We start from the raw sequence: 21,473 nt of genomic DNA, 5'->3' as shown, positions 1-21,473 counted from the left end.
AGAGAGGACATGCTTGATCCACCCAATAAAGCTTACAGGCTCCCTTCTGCCCTGCAAATGCCTCTCAGTTTGCCTCGTAGTTATTCTGTTGGCCCTGTTAAGAAGCCAGAGACTTGTTCCCCCCCCCCCTTCTCTCTCTCTCTCTCTCTCTCTCTCTCTCTCTCTCTCTCTCTCTCTCTCTCTCTCTCTCTCTCTCTCTCTCTCTCTCTCTCTCTCTCTCTCTCTCTCTCTCTCTCTCTCTCTCTCTCTCTCTCTCTCTCTCTCTCTCTCTCTCTCTCTCTCTCTCTCTCTCTCTCTCTCTCTCTCTCTCTCTCTCTCTCTCTCTCTCTCTGCTCCATTACTCGCACAGCACCAAAGATGCTGCATAAACTTTCCTCGGGCTGCACCTCCAGCAAAATACAGAGAAGGGCTGCGTTTGAGCAGTCAGGCCAGTTCAGACTGTCTTAACATTGGAGCATCCCTTTACTCTTTTATAATTGAGATGCTTGTGTCACAAAGAAAGATTACTCGCAGCTTTTGAGTGAGTGGAAATCGTTTGTGCGCTCTCAATGGCGTCTGCATTTTGCTTAACAGAGTGTAAATACAGAGCTCACTGTTCCTAGGAATCTACCAAGGTGTGTGCGCGTGTGTTTACCAATGGTTTGGATGTGTGAATCACAGGTGCTTAAGTGCTGACGGCAATCTAGATAAAATGTTAACCAGCAGGGAATGGTGCTTGTGGTCAAGTGTGAGGTAAAAATAAGCGTGGCGGAAAAACAAACTAGCCTTAGCCTGGATGATGACATTATCAGTAATCCAATTTTCAGGCGTTGAGCAGACAGTGGTGTGAAGTTATGATTATTTAATGTAAAAATCTGCCAAATGTTACTTGCTACATCATGCTGCAATGCTAATAAGAAACAAAAATATAATATTTCCTGTTATTTCCATTTCCCTGTGTGATTCATATTTGAGTCAATTTCTTATAAATCCAAAAGACAATCGTGACTTTAGAGCACCTTTGAGCGGAGTCCAGTGGATTTGGTCACCAAGTGAGCGAGTGAGCCGATACTCTGGTAAACAGCATCTGAACATTATCGACGAAGTCAAAACTAAACTGTTGCAGCACTGCAGAGCTTCAAACAGCAGAAGGGAAACATGCAAGCAGTTTTACAAACAACAGCCCCACCCAGTGGTCCAAATGGGAATCATTTAAAAAGTATGTAAGTCTTTTGAGATTTTAATTGGAAATTTTCAGCATTTTTTATTAAGCTGTTCACAGCATTTTGGTTCATGGATTGGAAAGAACAAACAATATAAATGCCTATAGTAATAAAAGGCAAGAGTTGTAAGACAGGAGGAGAAAATACACTAAAGCAGGAAATGATGTAAGTATTTATGATTGTGGGATTTTTTTGTATTTTTTCTAACTTTTACATAAAACGTAATTACCTTTTGTGGAATGACTCAATCAGTTGTGATTAACCTTTTTAAGCTAAATTCAGCCATGTGTGAAATGTGGACCAATGAGGACCACTGTGGCAAAAAAACAAAAATAAAACCAAAGTGCTGCTGCAGAAGAAAGTTCCTCATCTCTTCCACGAGATTTTATTTTCTAGTTCTCGGTTTTAAACTCTGTCTGGATCGATGCCACCATGTTTAGCCTCTCTTGTGACCTGTTACATCCCTGCAAGATCTCTACACTCATTTCAAAGACCTGTTGCTGTTTCCTCGGACAAAACGAAAGTCTAGGGGTGATCTTCCATCAGAGACGAAACAGTCTGCCCATTTTTAAAGCCAGACTAAAGCTCTGTTTGCTAGTTTTATTAATGTTTTTTCAGATTGCTCTTTGGTCTTACAGCTTTCATTTATTTGAATGTTTTTCAGTGTTTTATGCTTTTATGTTTGTTTATTTGGCAGAAGCTTTTATCCAAAGCGACATGCAATTGTTAACCTATAGGGCACGTCGTGATCTGTGGGTTAGGGTTTGTTCTGTATCCGGAGAAAACCCTTGCATGCATGAGGAGAACATGTAACTCTACACAGAAAGGCCACAGCTGAGTTTCAAACCTGCAACCTTCTTGCTGTGAGGCAACAGTGCTACCAACTGCGCCATCATGCATACTATACCATAATGTTGTTTTTACATTGCTTTTGTGTCTTTACATTATGTACAGGCCTCATTGGGCCTCAATTAAATTCAGTAGTAACATCTTATATCTCTGGATCACACACGGAAAATTGCATATGACAAATTTAGAGGAAGAATATAAAATTCAATGAAGCTTGTTGACTCCAGCTGTTTGAGCCATTTGCAGTTATCTGGAACAATCTCAAGTTGTGAGATGAGAGACAATGTCCAGCCTCAAGGGGAGGAGTTTAAGTATCTACGGGTCTTGTTTACAGGTGAGGGGAAGATGGAGTGTGAGAATGATAGGCAAATTGGTGCTGTGCACCGGTCTGTCGTGGTGAAAAGTGAGCTGAGCCGGAAGGTGAGGTTCTCAATTTACGTTCCTACCCTCACCTATAGTCACGCTCTTTGGGTAGTGACTGAAAGAATGAGACAATGGATACAAGCGGCTGGAATGAGTTATCTCCACAGGGTGTCTGGGCTCTCCCTTAGAGATAGGGTGAGAAGCTCGGTCATCCATGGAGGGGCTCGGAGTAGACCCGCTGCTCCTCCACATTGAGGAGGTGGCTCAGGCATCCGGTCACGATGTCTCCTGGACGCCTCCCTAGTGAGGTTTTCCAGGTATGTCCAACTGGGAGAAGACTTAAAGACCCAGGGACTATGTCTCTCGCCTGGTCAGGAAACACCTTGGGATTACCCCGGAGGAGCTGGCCCAAGTGCAGGGGCGTAGGAACCGGGGGGTGGGTGGGACGTGTCCCCTTCAATATTGGACAAACGCGCATTTGTCCCCCCCCCAACAACATGGAGAAGAAAAAAATTGATTTTGGAATATTTGACTCACGAGCTTTTATTTTGAAAGACATCGCAGACTTCTCGCCGACACAGCCCCTCCCCTCAGGGAGTCAGACAGGCTGGCGGGAGTCGGAGCCGGGACGGCAGCGGCTCAGCGAGTTCTTCTCATGGGCAAAAAAAAAGAAAGAAAGGAATTGTGAGTTGGTAATAATTTAGTCCAAGAGTATAATTGTATTTCTGGTCAAACGTTAGACTGGCTGACTAACGTAAACATCTTGCTAGTTAGCATTAAACATTAAACAACACTACTAGTCAACAAAAAATGGCGAAATTGAATACGATTTTACAGTAACAGACAAAAACCATTTGACACGAAATAAATAAAAAAGTAGAATCTCCACATAAAAATGGAGTTTGTAAGTGTGATTGTTGCTTGTTTGTGACATTCTCATCACATTTTATTTTGAAACCTTATTCATGTCACTTTATTCATATAAGAGACCAGAGGAAGTTCAGCAGGAAAATGATGAAGAAGGTGAGACAGGCAGCGCCAGACCTGCTGAGGGTGAGACAGGGAGCACCAGACCTGCTGAGGTGCAGGTAGGTGAGGAGTGAGATTTTAGATGGTTGATGATGAGAGGAAGATTTGAGCATGATAACAAGAGAACATGATTAAACAATACTATAACAACCATGATTTTATTATTGCACTAGTCCTCCAACAGTATTTTTACTCCTTATTCCTGTCCACTGTTTTTATATTAGAGATCAGATGAAGTTCAGCAGGAACCTGCTGAGGGTGAGACAGAGAGAGCCAGACCTGCTGAGGGTGAGACAGGGAGAGCCAGACCAGCTGAGAGTGAGACAGGGAGAGCCAGACCTGCTGAGGGTGAGACAGGGAGAGCCAGACCTGCTGAGGTGCTACAGGGAGAGCTATACCTGCTGAGGGTGAGACAGGGAGAGCCAGATCTGCAGAGGGTGAGACAGGGAGAGCCAGACCTGCTGAGGTGCTACAGGGAGAGCTATACCTGCTGAGGGTGAGACAGGGAGAGCCAGACCTGCAGAGGGTGAGACAGGGAGAGCCAGACCTGCTGAGGGTGAGACAGGGAAAGCCAGACCAGCTGAGGGTGAGACAGGAAGAGCCAGACCTGCTGAGGTGCTACAGGGAGAGCTATACCTGCTGAGGGTGAGGCAGGGAGAGCTATACCTGCTGAGGGTGAGACAGGGAGAGCCAGACCTGCAGAGGGTGAGACAGGAAGAGCCAGACCTGCTGAGGTGCTACAGGGAGAGCTATACCTGCTGAGGGTGAGACAGGGAGAGCCAGACCTGCAGAGGGTGAGACAGGAAGAGCCAGACCTGCTGAGGTGCTACAGGGAGAGCTATACCTGCTGAGGGTGAGACAGGGAGAGCCAGACCTGCAGAGGGTGAGAGAGGGAGAGCCAGACCTGCTGAGGGTGAGACAGGGAGAGCCAGACCAGCTGAGGGTGAGACAGGAAGAGCCAGACCTGCTGAGGTGCTACAGGGAGAGCTATACCTGCTGAGGGTGAGGCAGGGAGAGCTATACCTGCTGAGGGTGAGGCAGGGAGAGCTATACCTGCTGAGGGTGAGACAGGGAGAGCCAGACCTGCAGAGGGTGAGACAGGGAGAGCCAGACCTGCTGAGGGTGAGACAGTGAGAGCCAGACCTGCTGAGGGTGAGACAGGGAGAGCCAGACCAGCTGAGGGTGAGGCAGTGAGAGCCAGACCAGCTGAGGGTGAGGCAGTGAGAGCCAGACCTGCTGAGGTGCAGGTAGGTGCTACAGTGAAGAGTGAGATGGTTTTAGGTTGCTGATGAGAGGAAGATTTGGATGTGATAATAAGTGAACACAGTTGAATTATTTAATCCCATAACACAGGGTATCTGCTGGTCCTTAAAAAGTCTTATAAAGTCGTAAATTTGCTTTTCCAAATTTAAGGCCTTAAAAATGACAAATAATCCTTAAATACAGTTTCCAGAGGTCTTAAATTACCAAAGGCCCAATAAACAAGACTCTTTTATTTCTATAAATTTTCGTGAATTTCTAGTTAGTGTTCAGCATTTTTTGTGTGTGATGTTGGCGTAAGCGGAACCGTACACGTTCAGTTGGTTGTGAAAGGGGGCTATTTTTAGATGAGCACATTAGCTGGTTAAGCTAGTGGGAGCTTGTGCCATGGGGAAGTGGAAGTTTAATGGTAATTGGATGGCTAATCCAACGTTTGTGATGTGGTTAGCACCGGTTCCAGGCAATAGCTGGAAATTATTAGCCTGGCAAGCCAGACTAAATAAATGTATTATTTAGTCTGGCCACGCTCTCGGTTGTGGGGCGGGTTCTACCGTTGTCTTTCAAATGATCTCCGCATTCCACTGGACAATGAATGTGACATACTCTTGTTTCACTCTGTTGCATCATCCCACCCACCAGGCATATAGAGTGCCCTGATTGGCCCACAAAGCGGATAAAGCTCTGTGATTTGTTCACTAATCAGATAGAGCACTATGATTGGCCCACCATTATGGACCAATCACAGCTCTTTATGTGTTTGAAACCCCTCTAGAGAGCTGTGATTGGCTAGCCAGAGTCCTGGTAGGAGCTGTGGAGGTTCCAATGGAGCATGCCTAGACCAAACTTTGCAAAGCAAGAATTTGGTCTAGTTCACTAGGCTAGGAAATTATAGCTTAAATTTAATTTTAAAAATAGCTTAAATTTGGTCAAAGTGGCCTTAAAAAAGGTCTTAAAAAGTATTAAATTTGGCTCCCTTAAATCTGCAGATACCCTGATAACAAGTAGAGCTGGGCAGTACGGCTTAAGAATAAAATAAATGCTTCCTTAGAAATATTAGAAAAATAAGTGTTAAACTCTGCTTTCTGGTGCATTTAGACTGCAATATTGGCCACTGTTTTTTCTTTTGTCCGTCTGAAAATTAACGTAGTTCCAGCTGTTGTTGTGAGTGAATTGTTTCTTTTTTCATTCTGTCAGAAGCAAACAGATTTTTCTGATTGTTGGTCAGCATTGTTGGCTGATGTAGTTTAAAATATTCTGATGAGAGTCAGATCAATTCAGACTGAATATTCACAGCTTTAGTCTTGTATTAAATCTGTTTACACATCTCTATCCATATGAATAAGATAATATATCCTACATTCATATTATTAAATAAAAATAAAACAGTACTGACACATAAACAGCTTTTTTATAATCAAAATGTCCACGTTGGCCAGTAATCACCTGGATCTGGCTAATGGGGAGCCTAAGTCTCCTCCCCTTCTGGCTGGCTCATGGGTCCCCCGATAAAAACAACAAAAAAAAAAAACAGATTGTTAGTGAACTGGGCTATAAAAGTTATTTTCTTGTCTTCCTGGGCTTTGCCTTACGCCCTGAGTCACATCTGTCAGGCTTTTTTAATCCTAGAGTTTCACCGTCTATCAGATTTCTATCAGAAGCTAATGCAGGAGATAGCGGTAGGAGACTATGTTCATGTTCAGCCTGCATGAAACACTCCGTGACACATTAGGATCAGAAATAATCATTAAATATATTTTTTTTCAGTGAGGCTGACCTATATATTGACCTACAACAGATTTGTTAGATTTCCAAAATGTGTCCCCCCCAATATTAAACTTGTACCTACGCCCTTGCCCAAGTGGCTGGGGAAAGGGAAGTCTAGGCCTCTCTGCTTAGGCTGCTGCCCCCACGACCCAATCCCAGATGAGTGGGTGGATGGATAACTCAAGAGCAGAGACCAAAACATTTCTGACTTTTTTGTTGTGTTTGAACAAATATTATTTAAACTTTCCACACCTGCAAATCAGGCGTAAGGAGAAAACATGAATTGGATTCTGTAGTTTCTAAATAATTTATAATAATAAAAAGTAATCTAAAAATAATCTTTTACAAGAATTAGGCTTTGGAATAAACAGAGGTTGTTATCCTGTTCTACACAATAGGTTACATTTTATTTTGTAAATCACAACTTAGGCTTTTAAACAACTCATATCTTACTATAGCAGCTAATCTGAACAGTCTTAGCTTAGAGCAGGGGTGTGGTCCTTGAGGGCCACTATCCAGCATGTTTTAGTTGTTTCTCTGCTCTAACACTTCTGATTCAGTGGCTGAATCACCTGTTCAGCTGCTCATCAGGCTCTGCAGAAGCCTGTCAATCACCTGCTGATTAAAATCAGGTGTGTTGAACAGCATTGTGAGCAAGATACCCCATTTGTAACTTCACTTGACAGCAATCCACGTTTACACCTCAGAACAGACGAACTATACCTGGTTAGCATTTATTGTAACATGTTCATCATGGTGGAGCCTCAGAAAAACTGAAGAAAACATTTATCTGATGAAGCTTAAACAATAAAAAGAATATCTGACCACAACAGGAGTCAAACAAGTCAACGCCAAAGTTTTTGGAATCAAGAGAGCTGAGACATAAGGCCTGCATGTTTTAGAATGTGAACACAGCTGATTTGTTTGATTTTGTGCTAAATCGCTCCTGTAGAAACTAACGAAGGCCGAGGAGACATTTCAGCTGTTAGATTAAGTTGTTAAAAACACAAGCACACTGTTTGTTTGTTTTTTATGATGGTGAATTAAAATGGACACTAGGGGGTGCTAAAAGCATGTCAAAACTGCAGTTTCCTTTCAGAGGCATTCTATGCAAAGTTTTCATATTTTTACATCACTTTCTTGAGTCAGTGTGTGCTAAAAGGACCTTTTACAGGGTTAATGAAATGCCACTCAGACCCTCACTGCCCTCTGTGGCCCGTTTGTCGCACTTGCAACTTAGGAGTGCCGATCCGATCTCTGTTGAGTTTCACTTTAGTCTGTAATGGCCTACACTCATTTGAGGGACCTAAAAGCGGCCTCAAAAGTCATTTGATGCCCTGGCTTTGTTGCTACTGGATTTGTACTACTATTTTTTGTTCAACAGCGTGGATCTTTTTACTTCATGGTTTATTTCAGTATTAGTTGGCTCATTAGCATTTGCTTTTGTTAGCGCTAGCTAGAGCAGGCTGCTGCAGGGTTATTCCACTTTGTTGTTCCAGTTGTAGTTCCATTTTTTAAATTATTTATTTCATTTATTCTTAAAGTAGAAAAAACAATAAAATGAGGTTTCTCAAACCAAGAAAATGAAAAAGGAACAGAAAGCAGAAAACTTATGTTATCTGCCCCTTTTCAACTAAAATTACATTTATACACTGAAATAACAATAATTATAAATTAGCCTATACAAAGTAATTGCTTGACTGGTTAGCTAACTAGAGTTCAATTTGTAAAGAAAAGATAAAAAATTAATGGTAATAATTCAAAAAGCAAAAGGATTTTTGCACATATACCTATTCATGCATATATCCATTAAAGTGCATCGCATGCCCATATGGTCGCACATACTTCATATATACATATATACACACATATCCACTACATATACACATAAACAAACATACATACATGAATATACCTACACACATCTTCTATAGCTTTTTTTATATAATTGATTTGCACGTATATGATTCCAGTATTTCATTTTTAATTAGATTTTTGAAAGTAAATATCGTTTTCGCATCCTTGATTACATTACCTAGCTTATTCCACATTTTAACTCCATATATAGAGACACAGCACTCCTTTATGATTCTATGCTTAGGTATTGTAAAATAATTCATGTCCTTTTAGTTCATATTTACTCTCTCTTCATAAATACAAGCAAATTTTTAGGAAGGGGTTTTTGTTTGCATTATACATAAATTTAGAAATATTGTAGTCCACTAGGTCATAGAATTTTAATGTTTTTGTTTTTAATGAATAACGGGTTAGATGGATCTCTGTAATTACTCCTTGTAATGATTCTTATTGCTTTTCTTTGCAATATATAGATAGAATTTGTATAAGTTTTATATGTTGTGACCCCAGATTTCTATACAATAGTGCAAATATGGTGCAATAAGTGAATTATATAATAAATATAAGGAGCTATCATCCAGTGAACATTTTACTCTATGCAACATTGCAATTGTTTTAGCTATTTTCAACCAGTAGGGCAGACGAGCAGGGGACTGCGAGCAAATTGAACAAAGCACAATATCCATTAGGATGAAAACTAATAACTAGTAAAATAACACTAAATACACATTATTTCCATCATATTTTGTACTTTCTTACATATTGACTCGCTGATGGTTATCAAAGTAAATTTGAATAAAGACAAGCCAAGTGTAGTTCGTGTTTTATTAGTCCACTTTTCAAATTTCATTTTTGTCAGTTGAGATTTGTTACAAAAGATAAAGCATCATCAGCTCTGCAGTTTGTGTCACAAAGAAACTGCAACAGGGAAAGACTGAAGTAAAAAAAAAAAAAGAACAAGAGGCAGATTTAAAAATATGTTATTACGCTCAATAGCAAAACTATGTACAGCGCCGATTTTAACCTGTAGTAGCACATGCTCGGGATTTCTGAAGAGATGACAGGCGAGTAAAGACGGACCTTTTATCTGAGACAACATGAGGGAGTGGGTCACTCAGCCAGTTCAGTTTAAAATAAATTAAATGTGGAGAGAAGCAAAAAAAAAATAAAATTAAGTGTTTCTGAAACTCATTTATTTGCATGTCAAAAAAACTGCAGAATTATCTATAACCAGTCATGACACTGGCCTGATGAAAGAAATAAATTAAAGATGAAAAGTTGTGTTAGTATGGATTTAAAAAAAGAAAGAAAGTACCTGATTTTCTCTCTGTAACCCAAAAACAATCTGTCTCACTCTTAAAACTCACAGTAATCATTTCAATAATCACAAGTCCTGAAACCATCAGACGGGTAAAGAATTCTACCCTGCAGAATTCCGATACCTTTGAGTCAAGCATGGTGAGAAGTTCATACAAATAAAGGACCCCCCCCCCTATTATATACACAACTCTTTTTTACAGTTTTTGCACATCTAGACTAGCAGAGTGAAAATGTTCCACTCACAAAATCAAATGGAAGTTTGATCGTATTCAGTGGATAAAACTTAAGGTGAACCCTAAAGGTAAACTAGCACTTGGTAAGCTTACAAAACAAGTCTAACTGCCTTTGGATTGAAGAGGCATCTGTGAAATTCTGTTGTGCTGAGTTTAAAGCGCTGCCTCGAGCCAAACTACGGCCCGTTTGAGCTTTCCTCATGACTTAAGAAAAAAAGGAAAGTCAAATTTAGACAAACAGCAGAAACTAAAAAAATCAACACCGTTAATCTGTGATGCCACGTGGTAATTCTGCATCGACAGATCAGTGATTACGTTATCAAGCATGTTCATTTACGCTTGAAAACACCACCAGACTGCAGTACAATTTAAGTAAATGTTACTTTGAATATTAGCCTGTAGATGATGGAAGAAATGAAGGGGAGGGGAAAAAAGCCCTTAATTTTTATCAAAGGCAGTGAAAGTTCAAAGTTTATGTCACCCCCGCTCAGAAAAGTCCGGTTAATCCAGACTTCTTTCAAACCTCAAAGCATATTCCTGGGCCACCCCACACGGTGCTGTCATAGACCAGGCAGCAGTGGAATCTAAAGTCAGGTAGGTGGTTGCCATCATCCACTGCTGTTGAGGTGCAACGGGTCAGACCCACAATCAAAGGCCTGGTGGTTTTGGAGGTTTGGAGGGTGAGTAGGTGGTCAAGTTCATTTGAGTACTTTTGAGGATGTGTCGGTCTCTGTTAACTGGCGATCTTCGCTCCACGCCTCCCTGGTGCTCTTGAGAGCCTGTGTTCGTTGCTGGTCCACAGTCACGTAGTCAACACGCTCATCCGACGCTGTCGAGCCAAATCCGTTGCTTTTTTTCTGTGAACAGACAAAAGGTTAACTTAAAAATAACAAATATTTCATCTACTGGAACTGAGAATGTTGGACACTATGGATGGGTGATATCATCAGTCCAAAAAAAGATATGGGCAATTTATTTGCGCAAGTGACGTTTAAACATTTCGTGTGCCTGACACACACTGAACTAAGTGCTCCACCAATCATGATCGTTCTCAGTGGCGGCTGGCCAGTAGAGGGCGATAGGGCGCCGCCCTCCCAGTTTCCCCACTGTTTTTAATTTTTATTTAAAAAAATAAATAAATAAATTAACAATAATCACATATTCTAAGTTAATTGTGTGTTTTTTAACAAAAATAAATCATATATATATATATATATATATATATATATATATATATTGGTCTCTGCCGATCTCTGCTGAGCGGTGGAGGCTGTGTGCTGTTGTTCAATCGCCCAAACAGGACGAGACCAGTTGTCCAATTGCTGACAAGAAAATCAAAGGGTAGGAATGGGAATGTATCCAATCAGCGTCGACGTTGTTTCAGAACGTTTCAGAAGCATGATGGGCGATAGAGCTACCGCCAAGGCTTTCGTTGGTGTTGGGTAGAACTCGGAGAGTCTCGACTCCAGCACGTTTTTGGTCGTGCCTCGTGACGGTCATGACGCAGACGTAGACATGGACGCCAGTGCGCCTACAACATGGATACCGGATCTCAGCAGCCACTGAATTCAGTTCGGTCTCTTCTCCAGCATCCGTTCGAGAGGAGAACTATGGTGGAAAAACTTAATGTCAAAGAGCTTGGACCAGATCAGCCCGACGTAAAGATAAGCCAGCAGGAGGAGGAGAGAGGTAAACTGTACACACAACGCTTCTCCCAAAATTGGTACACCAGGAAGCAGTGGCTAGCTGGATGCAATCACGCTAATGCGTTATTTTGCTTTCCGTGTTTGTTATTCAAAACGGCTGGGATCCACAGAAGGTGGATGTGGAACTTGTGTCTCATTGGGGACTCCATTCATTCTCTGACTGAGGAATGCAGCGCATCAGTGCAGCAGCCAACAAAGAAACGGAGGACGTTTGGACAGGGAGAACAGCAGCTGGGTGCAGAGGTAAGCTGTACATTACATTTCTGTGAACAAGACAATCAGAATCAGAAATCCTTGGTTGTCCCACAAACCGGGACATTTGTTTAATAACATGTTTAATGTGCAATAACTGTAAAAACTAATTTCAACACACATACCTATTATACATATTTAATCATGTAAATGTGTGTTTCAAGTAAATTTGTACATACATCTGATTCCATTTTACTTGTTACACTTCTGCTGCAGCAAACAAATTTCCCAGCTTTTGGGACAATTAAACATTTCTGATTTGTCCCAAAAAGTGGGAAATATGACATTTGTAAGAGGATACTGATGGCATTATTTCCTATGAAAGTGTTTTCACTTTCCATAAGTCCTAACAGTGTAAATTTCTGGCATTTTGTCTAAGTAGTGTTTACATTACTGTAACAGTGACCTGCTCATAATTTTTCGTGTTCACTCAAATGTTGAAATTAAACAAAATGTTTTTGTTACTTGCCTCTTGCATTGCCTATTTACCATTTATGGTCATGTTATTTTATGTGCAATTTAATGCAGTATTTTTCAACCTTGGTCTGCAAGGCAGTTTGCCAATAGTCAGACACACCTGGATTAATCAGTTTGTCCAATGATGTAAGACAGGAAATAAAAGAGCTGTGCTTAATTCAGGAAATAGTGAAGTTGTGCACAAAGCTCAGAAAGCACAAGTTTGTTTAAACAAAAAAATAGCACAGCCCCACCAAAAATATTTTTCACCAGCCGCCACTGATCGTTCTCATTCAATTTGTGGAAGCAGACTACAAGGATTCAGCATGCTTGAGACTGCTGACAGAAATTCATTGGCTACATGGTGCATCAGTCAACAACAAAGTGCGTCAGAAATGGTTTGAGCTAAACGTGAGAATAGGGGGCGGCACTTTTAACGTATCGCCAGTTATTGAAAATTTAGCCTCAGCAGAAGGAGGGTAACCTTTCACCTGTTAGTTTAGATGAGAATCAATTAAAAGTTTGAAGCCAATATGAAGACGATCAGAGGGTAAGATGAGAAAACGGTGAATCTGTAGGACATTTTTTAAGGTTATCATAGGTAAATTCTGGTGTGTGTGTGTGTGTGTGTGTGTGTGTGTGTGTGTGTGTGCTCGGTCTTCTCGATCCCCAGTGAGTCATGGAGGATGGCTGCTTATACTGAGCCAGGATTCTCTGGAGGTTTCTTCCTGTTAAAAGGGAGTTTTCCTCTCCACTGTCGCTAAATGCTTGCTTAGTATGAGGTCTGCTGTAAAGTCACTGACACTAGTCAGTGACTTGATGCAATTTGCTGGGTTCCTTATATAGAACACATTATTTCTGATTGGCTTAATGAACTGACCTGGATTGGAATGTTTATTATGTGAAGTGCCTTGACGTGATTTGGCGCTATATAGATAAACTTGAATTGAATTGAATTATGGACTAACTGTTTTATTAAAGTACTTTAATTGGACAATTGTCGAAGTGAAAAGACCAGTTTTGTTCGAGGTGGCTCAGTTCTGTCAATAAACTGAAATGGAGATTTATACATTATTTTGAATTTTCGAGTGGTCTAAAAAAAAACTTATAACACAAAGAGCGTTAGGAAAAAAATGCAGATTTTATGTAGACGCTTGTAATGTCCCATCCATGAGACAAATTTAACCCTCTCAAGCTCAAAATAAGTTTTGATAAAGGATGAACAACTAAGTCCTTCAGGGGCACTTCTGAGTTAAAAAATGCTCATGATACGTATGTGGAGTAACCAGGTAGGTAGGTTTTAACGTAGTAAATCTGAAACGCCTGCCTCCAGAGGGTTAAAGGCATAAAAGTATATATGTCTCATAGCAGAAACATCTAACCTTCAGCAAAAGGCTCAGACTACCGCAGATGGTCGTCTTATAGTTCAAACTTATTAGATTCAGAACATGAACCGGTACCTTCCTAGGTGGGGTTGACTTGCCAGCCTCTAGATCCAAATCCAAGTACTCCACCAGTTTATCTCCCTTGGGTTTCATCATAGGGCTGCTCCCGCCATCTGCAGGCATCGGCGCCGTCAACGGTGCAGTCATTTTCATCTGTGAGAACCAGCAAAACACTTTTCTGATTTGGTTTTTATTTCCTTCAACAAGTCAGACTTGGCTCACATTTAACCGAACAAATGTGTTGTCACGATAACCAAAATTCTTTGTACTTTGATATTTGATTGATAGGATTGCAAAATTTTCCTGATATGTTCCTGATGACTTCACCAAGACCAGTGAAGGTCTTTACCTCATGTGAAGGGGGGACTTTAGCTGATCCTCATCATCACCAGACTAGCAAGTTTTACTCAAGTGAGAATGACACACACATCTGATTGCCAAGCAAACATTTGAAATGTGAAAGAAAATAAAGTTATGCCGCCTCGAAAGATTGCATCACTTGAAGTGGTTTAAGGATGGTGCAAAAGAAAAGGGCTCCATAACTGAATAACGCTTTACCAACTGAACTGTTGCCAGTCACCTCTTATGTTCTAGCGCAACATTTAATCCTACTGTGACGGTATTTCTTGTCCTTTTTTTTGTTATGAAATTTTTAAACAATGACAATTCTGAAGAAAAGTACAAAGAATTGTGCTATCATGACAACTCGGACACATGTGCGACCTACAACTACAGTTAACTGGACTATAAGTAAGATGGAGATATTAGAACTAAGGATGGTACAAAACTAAAACTATCTGGCTGTGAGGAAAACGACGACATCTTTGAATCCCTGCAAGACTTTAATCCTGGGAAACACCTTGTAGGTGCTGTTGATGACTGCTATCAGTCACAGAAAAGTTTAAGATCTAATTAAAACATTTGAAAACGGTGACCTCTGGTACTCTGACAGGGCAAGCTATTTGTGTCTAACCCTGCTCACCTCCTCTATGGTGTCAACTTCCTCCACCTCCCTCTTTACAGGGGTGATGGGGACTGTGCAGTAGAAGGACTCCTCTCTATGCAAAGCAAGAGGAAGGAAGTTGCAAAAGAGAAAACAAACAAAAAGAAACAAGAGAGAAGAGCAGATGGTTAAGACTAAAATGCAGGAAAAGGGAAAATTGAGGAAGCCAGAGCCTGGTGAAGCCAAGAGAAATGGAGAAACTAGGGAGAAAGAAATTGACATGAGTTATGAAAGCGCAGAAGGGCAGTAAACTTTGTCAAAGCAACTGAAAATTTAAACTGTTAACAGCAAAATAATCTGAAAATGGAAACCATAGTACGCAAACAGGAGGTGAACGTAGAGAGCAGAATCCCAGAGAGCAGAACGGAAATTATTTTGACTTCTTTTGTCAGTTTTATCAATCATTACAGAAAATACCAACTTTGTTTAACTTTACTCAGTGACAAAATAAAATTCTTGGAATGCAAATAAAACAGAAAGGATAAAGAAAGTAGAGGAGCAGAACAGGAGGAAACAGAGAAGTGAGTTTAGGTGGTGAGGAGTCCGTCTGCAGCGGCAGGTTTGACATAAAGAGAAGGGCAGAACTGACTGGAATCTGAGATTTTCCACAGACATCTTTGCAGTCTTTGTAAATATTTACATAACAATCCATCTTCGTTACAGTGCACCTGTGACAAGTCCGTAGTCTTCATTCAAACCAAAAAAAAAAAAAAACAAGCCAAAGGTATTTCATTAAATCAAATTACTGCAGATTGGAGGGTTTGTCATTAAAAAGTAAAAAAATAAAAGTTTGATCAGAGTAGTTGTGTGTTACATACTGGGTCATCTGGGTGCATATTAGGGTCCATGTCTACATAAGGCTCTCCGAAATCTTCGGAGTCAGTGCTGGATGCCGTGCTATGCACTGACGGGGGTCTCGCTGGTATTGGTATTGGAAACCTAGAGAAACTGAGCAGCATTCACATTGTTTACAGAGAAATTTCAGAGCAAATATATTCTGTCTGGTGGAAACTAAAAGCAGATCCAACAGCCCTGTAGCTGGGAGGAAGGGGGAGCTCTCCAGAGAAAGACTAGATAGATCCCAGACCTGTGTGGGTGATCGGTGTTACTTTGGTCAAATGATAGAAATGCATGAGGTATCACAGTGATAATCGCTACAAAAGGGCATGTTCTCACCCAAGTCTTTTAAAACAATGAAAGAATATCTTATCTAAGACGCCAGATTTCTTCACTTTGAGGAAAACCCCACTTTGTGAGACTGTAACCCCACTTCAAACTAAAGCTGGAGCTCAAAGGGAAGCAGCATAGTGAGAACACACCCCCAGGTGTTAGCAAAATGTACAACTATAGACAAAATGCCACAGAACATTTTGGATACTTACTCTCGAGCAAATGAGCGTGTGACAGGCGAGCGGACAGGTGTGCATGTCTCCTCCCACTCAGGAAGTGGTTTGATCTCCAGGGGAGCAGGCTTTACTAAATCAGGAAACACACTCCAGTTAGTGGTTTTTGGATAAAACAAACAAACAAACAAAAAAAAAATAATAATAATAACGGGGCCAACTGTGGAAGAAGGAGCTGTATCTGTAGCTTTCTTCTGGTAGTTTATTTTAAACTTATCAACACATCTTCATTTAGATTTCTTTGAGACACTTTAGTGCAATAAAACATGTTTAATAGCAACAGCAATTGTGATAAGATCCTTTTTTCATTCCAATCAAAACTCAAGAATCGGAACTGGGATGAGTGTGAATCAATAAGCAGGTGTTAGTAAAATCAGATACAATCAAAAGCATCTTCTATTGGCTCCGATTTTAATGAATCACACTGGAAAGTGTGTTATCAAAAACAGAGGTAAGAGGTTTTATCTGCACTTTGTGTATTAATCACAAGGAGTTTAGCTTCGCCTGTGTCTTTGAATGCATCACAGCTCCCTCTGCCTCCCATCCAGGAAACTCCAGCAGGTTTGGCGTTCATCAAGAGAGACAGAAGCGGTTGCACAGGTGCTAGCGAGGGTTATGAATAACTCATTCCTCGGGAAAAACACTGCTGGGTCTGTCATCCAGGAGTATTTCATAAGGAAGACTTTGTAAAAATGTTTTTACTATTAGGCATGCTAACACATGCTACCACCGAGTAACTGACAGGTCAGCTGCTTTTTTTTTTTTTGAAAAGATGAAATTATTAAGGAATTAAAGGGTTTGAAGATAGACTATCGATTGATGCCGTCATAAAACGGTGATACAATTGGTCACTTTACTGTTTTATTCTGGTCAAACAAGTGCTGTCTTGTAGTCTGTGTCAAACTATTTTAAACTATAGTAACTATATTACAATAAATCTCTATATTCTACTATATTAATAGCTTTAGATCATATTTTTCAGCTCTACTACAGGTTTTCATAATTCTGCAAAGCTTCTGATCTTCAGATCATAATAGAGAGAACATAGTGAATGTACACAGGTGAGTGCATGAGTGCGGTTGGTAATGCAAGATCTCCTTTATTAGATAGCATCTCTATTCAATTTCCTCCAGAAGAGACGTCCACTATGCTCTAAATGCATGCAAGAGTTTCAGTCACAATATCCATGCTGTGGCTATTCTTGTGGTGCATAAAAACAAATCTCTTGTATTAAAAAGGTTAGGAAAGAGAAAATGGTTTCATTTGGTTGCATGGAAGAAATCACATTACAGTTAGAAACGTTTTTGGCATTTACAGCTGGCATGTGTGAAATTCTCAGCACAAAAGGAGCACACACATGCCTCTCCTGCTAGGACTCCAAGACTTAATTAGATCCATTTCATATTTATTTAGACAAGAAGAGCTAAAAAACAAAAGAGATCCTATAATTCAACATGCAAGGAGTTCAGATGGAGTGTGTGGAGAGATCAAAGGATGAAACACAGATGCAGGTCGGTGTGGAGTACCTACCCTTGCGTCGTCTCTGGAAATCACCTATGGTTTGAGAGTCGGTTCGCTCTAAAACCACACCTGGTGCTCTTATTATTTTAGGGCTTTGACCTGATTGGTGAAAGAAGACTTTGCTTGTTATAAAAAAAAATACAAATAATTTGTGGTGATTGAAACAGGCCTCCCCTACAGTGAGAGCTCCTCTGCCATGCAAAGCACACGACGGGGCTTTTTCTTCTACTATGCAGCAGAACTATGCCCTCACTCACACCCAGTCACCTTTCTGAGTAGCACAAATCAAGAGGATGATCGTCATGACAACAGCAGGCTCAAACTGCCCAACATGCACCTCACTTCATGCACCGTGGCTTCCCACTCAAAGACTGACATCACAGCTGTGCATGCACGATTAGCTGTGTATAAGGAATGAAGGCACAGTGAGAAATCAGGTCGTGTTCAGAAGAACGCACGCCGAACTGAAGAACAACGCAGTATCCCATAATAAACCAGGGAGAAAATCACAAGGGATTTTTTTGTTGTCAATGTTACATAAACATTAACTTTGACCTAAAGCACATCAATAAAATCAGTTGAGACGATAAAGCAGAAGCAAAAAGGTGCAGAGGATGGAACACGGATTAAAGATTAGAAGGAACATGCGCAGCTCATGGTGAAATATTTTAATTCCAGGAAGCAAGTAATACTTTTTTGTTTTGCTTTATTTCACATAGTCATTCTTGAATAGGACTTTTCATAATCAGAACTTATTTAGTTTCTCAGGAGGAGAAATCTCTTCATTTATGTGCATGTTACGATCCTGCTGTATTACGACACAGCAGGATCTGCAACAGTGCAGTAAATCTTGGTGTCATAATCCTATTTAGTCCTTCAGTAACTTAAGAAAAAAAAACAACTACATATGAATTAGAGGTGTAACAATACATCGATTATGCGATCAACGAGCCAACGGCATGGGCGTAAAATACCAAAAAGTTATAATAATTAGCACTTTTATTTTGAAAGCTGCTTTATTCTGAAGTTGGTCTATGTTATAAGAACAGTTTTTTTATTTTTTCATTTAAATAGACCGATTTGAATGTCTTAAACTCAGGAATAATGGTCTAGTTCAGGGACTCCCAAAGTGTGGTGCGCGCACCCCTGGGGGTGTGCGAGCTGCCGCTAGGGGGTGTGCGAGGTGAAAAGTGTAATGGCTGCGGAACTCAGAGAAGTCCGTCAGATGTCACCATTAGCGTAGCCAGAAACTCATTTGTGGGTGGGCCAAAGAAAAAGTAAGTGGGCCCAATAAATGTAATTGAAAACAAGTATATTTAGCGTGTGTGTGTGTCCTCCGCATGTGCCCTAGCTTCATAATAATGCGCTCCGAGCTTCAGCACTCTGGCCTGCGCACGCTGTTAATAGCAAGATATGTTCCGTATTTGATCATTTTTAACGATGTTGGAGAAATCTGAAGGTGGTGAGCAGTGTTTCCCCTAGGAATTTTTCCAGCTGTGGCGGGGGGGCTTGGGGAGAAATTAGGGCAAGTCTCTAAATAAAGTAAAATTTTCCAGTGCAGATTGGAGACAACCCATAGAAGCACTGATTTGATCTCATTTCAGAGAAAAATAGCACAGGTTAGATGCACCTAATAAATACAATTATAACAAACTCAGGAATCTTTCTTTGCTTCACTGTTCTGGTGCTGACAATATCACTAATGAGGATCAAAGGAGATACACAGATGAATGCACCTCTTATGTATTATTTGGAGACTACATTTACTGCAGCTGGCAGAGGCAGAGATTTTTTCTATTGAGACACAGAGTTTACAGAATCATTTTAAATTTTAATAGGGGAAGACTGCAGGAGGGAGCGGTAAAATACAGGGGGTCCCCAGCAAAAACAAGAAATACGAGTCTGATGAAACCCGCTGGATTTCCATCAGGCAGTCACGGGGCAGCTCCAACGACCCAGTGGCTGTGCTGGGTCAATGTTATCGAGCTCAGTCCGGCTCGGCCGTGAACGAGCCGAGGCAACGTCGTGCTCTGCTTAAGAAGAAGTGTTATTTTCCCGCTTCAGAAGAAGCGTCCAACGTGTTTTTACGCTTTCTCCGAGACATGTCACGTCGCTAAGTTGTTAGCGCCGCGTGCCAACACGTCACTAGTGCAGCGTAGCCTGCTGGAGGTTTTAAGGGTTCAGATGAAAACACCCGACCTCTCAGGCTGCTCACACATCGATCTTAAGTTGTCGCTGTTGCGCTCACATCGTAATACAGTATTAGATGCGGTTAATGTCAGACATGAAAAAATAAATAAATTTACATGAATAAGTGATGTTTAGCCTGGTGGGGGGAGGAGAACCTGGCCTAGTAAGCACTGGAGGAAACTCTGTCAAGATCGTCAACACTCGTTTATCTTAATGCTATTGAAACATGTAAACCAAAAAGCATTATATCCACTGCTACCTTTCTAATTTTAAACTCAGTAACTTATGCTCTAACTTCACCTTGCCCTGCCTGCTCCTTGCTGCCCGCCGGCTGTGATCACAAGCGACAACATAGTAGTTCCCTCTGATTCTTCGGAAAACAGCGAAAAAAAAACTTGGGATCTTGCAGGCGTGGCGGTGGGATTTCAGCCGTGGCGGGCCACCACGGCTACGCCTATGTAAGGGAAACCCTGGTGAGTCATTCTGGCAGATTGTAATTAACACCTGTCTCATGCAGGTGTTCTGACATTGTAAACCTCACACACAGAACATTGTGGATGTAACAAAATAAATCAAGAAATGATTCCCATCTGAGCATTTTAGCATTATTATATTATTATATTAGCACACTGACTGTGGGACAGCATTCTAAACGTGTCAGGCTTTTAACAGCGTGCTGAAGATCTGAAGTTCAGAGTGCGTCCGTCAGAGGTCAGACGCATTCCAGCGGAACCACGGCTCACGGGTGCACATGTGAGCACATCTGGGCTGGGCATAAGTTATTTTACAACATTGGTTTAAATAGCGCCAATAACGAGACGCGGTGACTTGAGCGGCTCATGGAGCTTGCCGCACACACACACACACACACACACACACACACACACACACACACACACACACACACACACACACACACACACACACACACACACACACACACACACACACACACACACACACACACACACACAAACACTGATTCAACAAACGCATGCTGCGCAAACTCCGGCATTGCGCGGCGCAGTCCCGTCAGACTGAAGACAGAAATGAGCGCTGCCTCCTCCGTGATAAAAACTTTAAAGAGGTTTTATAACAACATTTTTCATTCAAGGTCAAATTAAGATATTAGCTTCTATTTTGGGATGACGTATTAAAATCGAGTCCGCTCCAGCCAGTGACTCCTCATGAACCTGACCACAACTCATGTTACTGCAGCATTTGTTATTCCAGTCCGCGCGGCAGCGGATCGCAGATTCAGCCACACCATAAAACAGCAATAAGTTGGTCTGAGGCAAAAGTGAACCTCATGGCTATATCGTTTCCATCTTTTCCCCTATAGACATTTGATTACGCACAAGTAGGTGATCAGTTCAGGTTTACGCAGAGCAGAAGGAAGGAGAGAGCTCTGGCTGCACAGGTTAAACGTTCCTACTTTAAGAAAACTGTTAAATTACATTGTTTGTGTGCTACCTGGGCACTCTAAATATTTATTTAAAATTAAATCAAAGGAAATTGTAATGGTATTGAATGTTTATTAATTACTATTTAAAAAATGAAAGTGATGGGGAAAAAGGTCGACCATATTTTTTTTTACTCTGTCAAATGACTGTTTAGCTT

General features: G+C 41.1%; 1 protein-coding gene across 8 annotated transcripts in view; it reads right to left on the bottom strand.

Annotated features, from left to right (window-relative positions):
• Positions 1 to 10,345: 10,345 nt before the first annotated feature.
• gab1 (GRB2-associated binding protein 1) overlaps positions 10,346 to 21,473 on the bottom strand; it is a 72,759-nt gene continuing 61,631 nt past the window's right edge. For 2 of the 8 annotated variants that reach the window (XM_070550077.1, XM_015965601.3), the window contains 5 exons: positions 17,673 to 17,762; positions 16,122 to 16,215; positions 15,558 to 15,687; positions 13,752 to 13,889; positions 10,346 to 10,734 (listed from right to left, as the gene is read on the bottom strand). In XM_070550077.1, coding sequence (XP_070406178.1) covers positions 10,576 to 10,734; positions 13,752 to 13,889; positions 15,558 to 15,687; positions 16,122 to 16,215; positions 17,673 to 17,762 — 611 coding nt within the window. In that variant the 3' untranslated portion in view covers positions 10,346 to 10,575. Of the gene's footprint in view, positions 10,735 to 13,751; positions 13,890 to 14,718; positions 14,795 to 15,557; positions 15,688 to 16,121; positions 16,216 to 17,672; positions 17,763 to 21,473 lie in introns of those variants that run through there. The other 6 variants (XM_070550079.1, XM_015965617.3, XM_070550078.1 and 3 more) reach the window with 5 other exon arrangements.

This window comes from Nothobranchius furzeri, chromosome 4 (genome assembly GCF_043380555.1).
Source record: "Nothobranchius furzeri strain GRZ-AD chromosome 4, NfurGRZ-RIMD1, whole genome shotgun sequence".
NCBI classification, from domain to species: domain Eukaryota; kingdom Metazoa; phylum Chordata; class Actinopteri; order Cyprinodontiformes; family Nothobranchiidae; genus Nothobranchius; species Nothobranchius furzeri.
Note: the sequence above shows the minus strand (reverse complement) of the source record. Positions and strands in the feature narration are given on the sequence as shown.